General features: G+C 49.0%; 1 protein-coding gene across 1 annotated transcript; it reads left to right on the top strand.

Annotated features, from left to right (window-relative positions):
• The first annotated feature begins 4,469 nt into the window (after positions 1–4,469).
• On the top strand, positions 4,470–5,174 carry SERTAD1 (SERTA domain containing 1). The gene has a single exon (XM_006900946.1). The coding sequence runs from the start codon at positions 4,470–4,472 to the stop codon at positions 5,172–5,174; it is 705 nt and encodes a 234-aa protein (XP_006901008.1).
• The last annotated feature ends 4,306 nt before the right edge of the window (positions 5,175–9,480 follow it).

Genomic DNA, 9,480 nt, shown 5'->3' with positions numbered 1-9,480 from the left:
AAAATCTTGCTTGCATGTGAAATCAGTGAAATTGTTCTGTAGTTTCCACATTCGGTTGGGTCACCTTTCTTTGGGATAGGAACAAATATCGATCTCTTCCAGTCAGTTTGTTCGATATCTGATTAGGCTTGTGATGTATTTAAAAGGTGTTGCATTTTTTTTTAAAAAGGTGTTGTGTTTCACTCTTAATCCTTTTACAATTATTTGATTTATTAGATCATGGGAGACAAGTATGGCTTCCACATTACATCATTACATACATGTACAAATTTCAATAATGATAGTGACCCTCTAGGGCTGAGTAGATTCCAAAGACTGCAATCTCTATGGAAAATAACCCTAGTGGTATAAGTTTGAAATCCACCAGCAGTGACTTGGGAAAAAGTTTTTAAGACTTACATCCACACCCATGTTTATTGCAGCTTTGTTCACAATAGCAAAGAGTTGGAAACAACCCAAGTGCCTATCAACAAATGAATGGATAGAGAAGCTGTGGTATATTCACATAATGGAATACTATGCTGCATTGAAAAACAAAGAACTCATGAAATATTAAAAATTGGTGATCCTAGAGGACATTATGCTGAGTGAAATATCTCAGTCACAAAAGGACAAATATTGCATAGGGCCACCGTTGTAATACAGAACTGACATCGGGCCTTAGGGAAGACTGAGAAAGGGGATAAATAATGTATACAGCATTGAAATAGATGAGGGAGAGAACTGTTTAAAAGGGATATATGATTAGGTATTATTGTCATGACAGGAGTCAAGAATGAAGGCTGCACAGTGGAGTGGACTTGGGGGGAGGGATTGTATAACAATGAAAGAACTATTCTTTTACTTTTCAAAGAGAAGAGTGAATTAGAGGGAGGGGATGAGCAGGGAGAAAAGTGCAACAATGAATGAATGGAAACCCTAAGTCTATAAATTTTCATTTAAAAAAAGCTTTTAAGACTTATAGCTTCAGGAGCTCTGGTGGTCTACTGGCAAGAAGCTGCGGTGCAATCCCGAAGCGTGGTTCAAATCCACCAGACGCTCCACTGGAGAAGGAGGGGCAATCTCCTCTTGTACCTGTCAGATCTGATTCAGCGGCACATAACACAGGGCCAGGGCGCGGGGGGGGGGGAGGATTTTTTAAAAAGGAAGAAAAGAAAAAAAACCAAAACCAACAAAACCTTACAGCCTCAGAACCCAGTTAGGGATAGGGGGGTGTCACCATAAATTGGAAATATCCCAACAGCAGTGCTTCCCCCACCTTTCTTGAAATCGTTATGGAAATAATAAGATCATTAATTCACGGAGAGGCTGGCGAGTTTGAACCACCAACATTTTGATTAGCAGTCAATTAATTTACATTTAATTAACAATTACCACATCATAGGGTTCTTTTACAATCATGGTTGGGAGGGTGGAAGGACGGCGCAAGAGGGAAGACCCTCTATGAGATGGGTGACTGGGGTAATCGGGATGGGTGTGTCAGAGGAAGTGCGATTGGCACAGGATAGAGCAGGGTTTAGAGCTGTTGCACATAGGGTCGCTATGAGTCGCAAACGACTCGACGGTATTGGAAGGAGGTGTGGCATCCACTTCCATAATAGCTTGCCTCCGGAAACCCTATGAACCTGGAGAGAGAATGAAAGGCATCCAAGGGTCGAGGACTCTCCTTCATAGGGTCGCTATGAGTCGCCTGCGACTCAAGGGCACTTAACAACAACAACATACATAGGTAATGTCCTCCTGCGCGATTAACTGCCTCCAAAACCCAATGGAGTATCATCCGTGAGTCAGTTGACTCTGAAAGTATGAGTTGTGTGCCACTTGGATCATTTTGGACAAATTGTTTCATTTAATTTTCAGAGCAATCTTCTGAGCCAGACATTGTTATTTACTCTCACTTTAAAGGTGAGAAAATCTGAGACTCAGGGCTTCAAACATTTGCCAAGGTCACACATCTTCCTCTAGATTCCAGTCCAGGACGCCAGAATATTCCCAAATACCACCACTGAGTGCAGTAGTTCACCATTTGCCAAGTATTTTAACCGAGTGCTCTTACAAAGATAATCTTACTTTATTTCCACAAGTCTCAAGAAAGTAACAAATGGTATGTGTCTCTGGGAGGTCAAGCTTCTTCCAAGGTCCTGACTTGAACGAGCGATTAGTCCTTTGAACCTAGGCCTAGAGTGTAGACCCCTTTTGGAGCTAGATAGGTGAAACTCTCAAGAGGTGGGTCTGGCAGGTACCTAAGTGTGAGCACTTGCATTTCGATTGGCAGTCAAACAGCATTACTGGAAAGCAGTAGCCACTTTCCCCGGCTGGTCGCGTCCAGAGCATGCGCTGTGAAGCCAACCTCCCTCCCTTTCAACCCGCCCATTATGGACTCCTCCCATCACCGTCCAGAGCCAATCCGTAAGGTGGAGGGTGGGGCCGCAAGAGAAGTAGGCGGGTGCTAAGAGGAGTAAAGAGTCCGGAGTTGTGCGCCGGAGTCAGAACTGCGTCCAGCCACCTAGCAGCTGGCCGCTGGACGAACAAGCAATGCTGCAAACGCCGCTTCCTGATTGGTCGTTGGTGCTTCACTCTTCGTTCTGATTGGTAGCTGGTGAACTGGGTATGTAAATAAAAGGGAAGGGGTCTAGGGCTAGAAGGGGTACTGGCTGGCTGTAGGGTCTTGAGTGGGTTGATCCGTGGTCTGGCAGGTGCGCGCCGGGGCTGTTCAGGATTTAGATTCACCAGCTTCTACCGTGTCGCCCGCCTGACTGGGCCGGGTGAATCACGCCGCAGCCCGGAAAGGGGGCGGAGGCGCCGGCTCCCTGGCTCCGGCTGCGTGACTCACCCGCCCCCGCCGCCGTCGCTTCGGGAGGAGCTACCTCCACTGCCTTCCGGAAGCGAACAGGAGGCCGAGAGGCACAACTGCCCACCGGGGCTCCCGCCAGGACAGAGCCGGGCGGCAAGCAGGAACTAGAGCTTGGATGGGGGGCTGTGTAGGTCCTGGAGTCACAGGGACCGGAATCCCCGGGGGAAAGCTGTGTTGATCGCCGCTAGGGGGCGCCGGCGCCCTGGGGGCGGAGTGGGGGGTGGGGGCTGAATTCCTGCGGTTCCGGACTGGGGTCCCTGGAGAAGAGGAGCTGACCCGGACTTGAATGGAGTAGGGAGTCACTCTTAAGGCCCAACTCGGCAATGGCATTTGCAGAACTGCCAGGGTAAAAAAATAAATAAATAAAAAATAAAGTAGGGCTAGAGCGCGAAGTATCCAGGGACTTGCTCCCCACAGGGAGAAGTTCTGAGTCCTCTAACTTTTCTGGGACCCCAAGGGACCAATCAGGATTTCCCAGCAAGTCTTGCTCACTGTGCATCTCAAACAGATCCTAAATCAGCCAGCTTCCTTCCATGTCTACCACTGCCTTTTACTCCAAGTGGCTGTCAATCATTGCCAACAGCCTCCTGTGGCTCTCTGGGAAGACACACATGCTTCATTCCTTGCAGCTGCTGAGAGAGCTCTTGCGAAAATCTAACCCGTCTACCACAGTGACACTCCCCTCACTGCACAAAACTCTTTAAACGACTTCCCACCACTGTCACAATGAAATCCAAACTCTTCACTTTTACCTGTATTGCTCCCTGTGATCTGGCACTTTACCGACTGTCCCCACCAATGCCACCTCTGTGCACCAACTACACTAGTCTTTTTTTCCTTCAGTTAAAACTTGTCCAGCATCCAGGTCTTTTCTTCTCTTTACTGCTATTGTCTCTTCCCAGAATGCTTTGCCTTGACTGACCGCTTGTGTTTAAATATCACCTCAGAAGACCTTTTCTTAACCATTCCACACCCTGAATGCTTAGGTGTCTTTATACTTGTTGTTTCTAAGTGACACTGAGTCTGCTCCAGCTCATATCCACCCTATGTAAAATACATATAACTGAAGGAACACCTGCCTGGTCCTGTGCCGTCCTCACAATTGTGGCTATGCTTTAATTTTCCTGTTTGTTTATTATCTGACACAGGATAGACATTTAATAAACACTAGGTGTGAAGGTGGCCACTTCTCGAAGTTAAAAAAAGATTGAGTAGTGACCACTTCACAGAGTTCAATTGGAAACTCATTAGTAGTTATTAAGCATAATTATTAAGAAAAAGTATTTACTGTAAATTATTAAGTATTTAGAGCAATATTTACCTTGTTCTAAGTGGTTTTATATTTTAGTTCATTTAATACTAAAAAGTATTCTATAAGGTAGATACTATTACCAATATGATTGAAGGGCCTAGTGAGTTATGTTGGGCTACTAACTGAAAGGTCAGTGGTTCAAATACACCAGCTCCTCCGTGGCAGAATGATGAGGCCATTCCCTTCTGTAAAGATTACAGCTTCAGAAACCTGATGGAGGGGTTTGAAATGACTCACTTATGGTCACATAGGCAGCAGAGGTCAGAGCCAGGATTTTAACATCTTCACTTTTCATGACAGATGATGCTGAGCAAGGGCTTGAAGCGCAAGTGGGAGCAGGAGGAGGAGGAGAAGGAGACCTTGGCAGTGGACACCTGGTGGCTGGATTCTGGTCACCCAACAGTGGCACAGGCTCCGCAGGCAGTGGCCTCCAGCTCTCTAGTGGACCTCTCAGTGCTTAAACTCCACCACAGCCTGCGACAGAGTGAGCCAAACTTGCGACATCTGGTACTGCTAGTGAACACACTGCGGCGCATCCAGGCAACCATGGTGCCCGAGACCTCCCTGTCACCTGTGCCCAGCCCACCTGCTGCCCCTGGAGTAGTTGACAGCCTGCTGGCCAGCTCAGATGACCTCTCGGCCTCCATGGCCAGCCTCCTGGAGGACCTCAGCCACATTGAGGGCCTAAGCCAGGCCCCCCAGCCCCTGGCAGACGAGGGGCCACTAGGCCGCTCCTCAGGGGGAGCTCAATCAAGCTTGGGTGCCCTGGATCTGCTGGGCCCAGCCACTGGCTGTCTGCTGGATGATGGACTGGAAGGCCTCTTTGAGGACATCGACACTTCTATGTATGACAGTGAATTTTGGGCACCAGTCTCTGAGAACCTCAAACCCGGGCCTGTGGAGGAGCCGAGCAAGGAGGAGACCCCAGAGCTAGACGAGCTGGATTACCTCATGGACGTGTTGGTGGGCACACAGGCGCTAGAGCGGCCACCTGGGCCAGGGAGTTGACCCCGGGTCTGAGGTTGAATTGTGGTGAAACTAAACCTGGTGACTGGAATAGCACTCCTTGAAGGACGCAACTGGCTTCTCTGGTGCAGAGACAGGGGTTTGGGCCAGTTTGGGAGTGACAGTCCTGCGCAACTTCCCATGCATTCTCAGTTTGGGGGCAGCTGCAGGAGTCAGATTGGTCTGCCTGATGAGTGCCTGGTAGATGCCATATGAGGAGACCAGGCTCGGTGCTAGACTGAATTCTCTAAAGAAACTCAGAGCCTAGGATGCGTCTTCCCTGATGTGGGAAGAGACTCCAGTCTCCATTGTTGAAATTAAAACCAGTCCTGAGAAATCTCAAATCTGTGTGTTTCTTTGTCTCTGGGCTGGTGTGAGAATCAGAACAGTTAACATTTACTGAACACATACCGCGTCGGAACATAGTTCTCATTACTGATCATGCTTTCAAGCATTTATTTAAGCCTTAGAACAATCCCATCAGGTGGCTTTTACCAATACCTCCATTTTACAAATAGGAAAACTGATGCTCTGAACTCAGCCAGGTTTCCCGGTGTGCCTGCGTGTTTAATGAGTGGGTGGGGCTCCTTAGGCCACCAACATTTTTAAAAGGAAATCTAGGCTTTTCCTCAAGTCTACCCGTGCGCCTTTGGAGGGCTTGAGGGGACTTTCCAGTTGTTCCAGAAATAAAACCTAGAGGCTGGATAACCAGATCTCTAGAAAAATAGTGAAAGAAAGAGAAAATATAACCGGTTCTGAAAAATGAAACCCACTCCCCGGCCTCAGAGCTCTTTTTGGGAAGGGGTCTGGGCTGCTGGGCCGCAATCTGAAATGAAGCCACTAGGTCCACCGACTGGACTGAGCGGAGGAAGCCAGGCCCAGGCGAGCTAGGGCCACCTGCCTGTGGGACGGGTGTCGCGGGCACTGCTGGCCGGAGCGCCGGGTGTCTGCGGCCGCCCCCGCCGTCCAGCTGCATTCCTGGCAGGGCTGGGAGGGGCGCACACTCAGCGGCCTGGCACGGGCCCGGGCAGCGTCCTTCCTGGCGGTGGTGGGGGCAGGGCTGCGCCCGGGCCGGCGGAGGGGCAGGGTCAGCTGGCGTCGGCAGGGAACGAGGGGCCCGGGACAGGCGTGGACGGTGGATGGGGGTTTTTTGACACTAAACATAGGGGACCACGGCAGGACGACAGGTGAAGCCCGAAAGGTTGGGGGCTCCCTAGCCGGAAGCTCGAGCGAAGCCGAAGCCCGGGTGGAGCAGGGGGAGGCGGGAGCCGGCCGGCCCCTCGGGCGGGAAGGGGCGGGCGGAGTGGAGCTTCCTGGAGGAGGGGAGGAAGCAATGCCCATTTCTGGAAGGAGATATGGCGGGCCGAGGAAATGGTCCCCCGGGACCTGATGCCCAGGTTGGGGGGTCTCTGAAACTCTCCATTACCACACTGGGCCTTAGGACAGGCGCTCACTTCGTCCCCCTTCCCCCAACCCTGCCCTATGGAGCCTGAGCTGAGCTCAGCAATGCCCCCTGGTGCCCATTCTGGGAGTTTGACTCCCTGGAGTCAGGAGTACTGGATAAGCAAGGTAACCAACCACAGGCCTCCTTGTGTTTCCCAACTAATCTCCGGTAAACAATTTCATATTTTCCCACCACCACATCAGAGATTCTGCTTCTAGCGATGGCTGTTATCTCACTTTCTCCGGACCCCACAGCACCTTCCTACAAGATCATCCCATGAACTGCCTAAAGGACAAATAGCTGTTATTGTTGCTAGGTGCCATTTCAAAATAGCTAACTATGTCTTGGAAAAGGTGCACACACACACACACACCCCTTGCTCCTTGGAAACTTCATCTCATATACTGTGGGCAGGTCATAAGGAGGGGCTAGTCCTTGGAAAGAGAACTCACGCTTGGAAAGGGGGAGGGTTCTGCGAAAGAGAAGGGGAGACCCAGAAGATCTAGATTGACAGTGACTCTAAAGGTGGGCTCCAGTATGTCAGAGATGGACACAATAGGGCAGGGTTTAAAGCCATCGTTCATAGGGTCGCTTAGTTCTAATTAGCTTGACAGCGCCTAGCAACCCCACCACCAGGGACGTTGTACTCAGTAAGCAAGGTAAGCACAGGCTTCCTTGTGCTTACTTGCTAATTTATAGTGAACAGTTTCACTGCAGATTAGTAAGTAAGCGTCAGGCCCAAACCAAAGTCAAAGGGAGAAAGAAGGATTCAAGGAATACCAACATGTCAACAAAAGTGAGTGAACAAGGGAGCTCTGGTGGCCTAGTGGCAAGAAGCTGCACTGCAATCCCAGAGGCTTATGGTTCGAATCCACCAGATGCTCTGCCGAGAAAGGAGGGACAACCTCCTGTACCAGTCAGATCTGATTTGACGGTACACAGACACACAAAATAATAAAATAAAAAAAAAAAACAACCACAAAAGTGAGTGAACAGTCTCAGCCATCTGACTAAGCTACCATGGAGTGCCCCTCTCTTTTCCTCCCTAAAGACCTGTCCTAATTAATCTTAGTGCTCAGTTTTCCTCTGGTCTGTCTCTCTCTCCAGACCAAGGGATCCCACTCAGGAGCCCCCTAAATAAACCTGATTTAGCTTTCTTTTTTTTCTCTGTCCCTTCCTTGAGTCCTTGGCATTACGTACAGTGTGAAGACCTAACAGCAAGTACAAGGAAGCCTATGCTTATCTTGCCTATTGGATAATCCTCTCTTAGACATTGGTCATTAATGCCCTCTGTCTTTTTTTTTTATTTTTTAAGTGATTTAATAGGTCCTTACTACTCAAAGTGTGATCCAGGAACATGCATTTCAGCAGTGTGCTAATGTCCTCTGTCTTATTCTAGGAGCCTGTCCCATTGCCACTCAGAATGTCCTTGGAAGCAAGGATGCGGGACTTCGGCTCACAAACTTTGGGCATATTATTGAGGGAGGCCAGTGCCCAGAAAAATACATTATTCTGCTTAGTAAAGTAGAAATTCACTGCTGTTGAGTCAGAATCAATTCATAGCAGGCCTTTCAGTGAGGGTTTTCAGAAGCTGTAAATAGCAGGGGAGGAGATTGCCCATCTTTTCCCCTGAGGTACAGCCAGTGGATTTGAACGTGTTCTGGTTTGGGATTGTAACTCTACCCACCAGGCCACTAGAGGTGACCTCAGTAGAGATCGGTAAAGAATTAATTTGTTTCTGTTTATATTACATGTTGGGTATTTCACCCTTTAAAAAAATAGTTTGGGGTGTGGTCTGTGAAACATGATGCTTGGTAAAAGTAGAGGGGGGAAAAAAGGGATTGAATATCTTCAGTGACATGGATCAACACAATGTCCTAACAGCACAAATGAGCTTCAGCACTGCAGCGATTGTAAGGATGGTACAGGACTGCATAATATTTCACTCTGTCATACATAGAAGCAACTCAACAACACCTAAAAACAACAGATGCCTGTTTCTAGTGGCTGCTGGTGCTGGATTGGAGGGTCTGTGACACTGACTGATGTAGACCATCTATCTGCCCACTTGTCAATGACATTCTCACCTTCCTCATTTCTTGCCTGCACAGCCAGTGTCTTCTCCCCAGAACCTCTGTGTCCAGTTACACAGTTTGCACACTGCACAAGGGCTCTATTTTTAAATAGTTGTCACATACATGAAAATAATTATATATCTGCATGTTGAGTATGACAGCTTCTAGCAGCAGGAAGTCAAGTAACTTGAAGAAGGGACATCTCCTCTTTGTAAAAGCACATATAGACTAGATTGTACCTGGCCCTTGCCCCCTGGAGTCCTCAGATTTGAGAACAGCGCACACAAAAAGATAGGGCCTGAAGGACAATTATATGAACATAAACTATGTAAACAAAAATGACTATGTTCCAATAAAACTTTAAAAAAAAAAAGATAGGGCCCTGTTCTCCGCATTCCTGGCCCCTGTGGCTGTGCAGGTCCCCAGGCTCCGCTGTGCTCCTCCACCCTCAGGGTCAACCCCAGGAGGCCAAGCTAGCCAGCAGATTCCAGAGCCCACATCATTCCTTGCTGAGCTCAGGCGCGGCTGTTGGTCTTCAGAAGGCCTCTGTGTATTCCTGCCTCGTCACCTCCTAGGCTCGCTCCCCTACGTACTTACTGACAGGGACCCCTCTGATTACCCCAGTCACTGAATCAATCCACCTCATAGAGGGCCTTCCCCTCCTGCTCTGTCCCTAGACCCTCCCAAGCAAGATGTCCCTCTCCAAGGACCGGCCTCCTTACAACATGTCCAAAGTATGTCAGACGAAGCCTCAGAATCCTTGCCTCCAAGGAGCAGCCCAGTTTAACCC

This window comes from Elephantulus edwardii, unplaced genomic scaffold (genome assembly GCF_000299155.1).
Source record: "Elephantulus edwardii isolate Elephantulus edwardi_28Jun2011 unplaced genomic scaffold, EleEdw1.0 scaffold00302, whole genome shotgun sequence".
Taxonomy (NCBI): Eukaryota; Metazoa; Chordata; class Mammalia; order Macroscelidea; family Macroscelididae; genus Elephantulus; species Elephantulus edwardii.
This window is presented reverse-complemented; position numbering and strand designations above follow the sequence as displayed.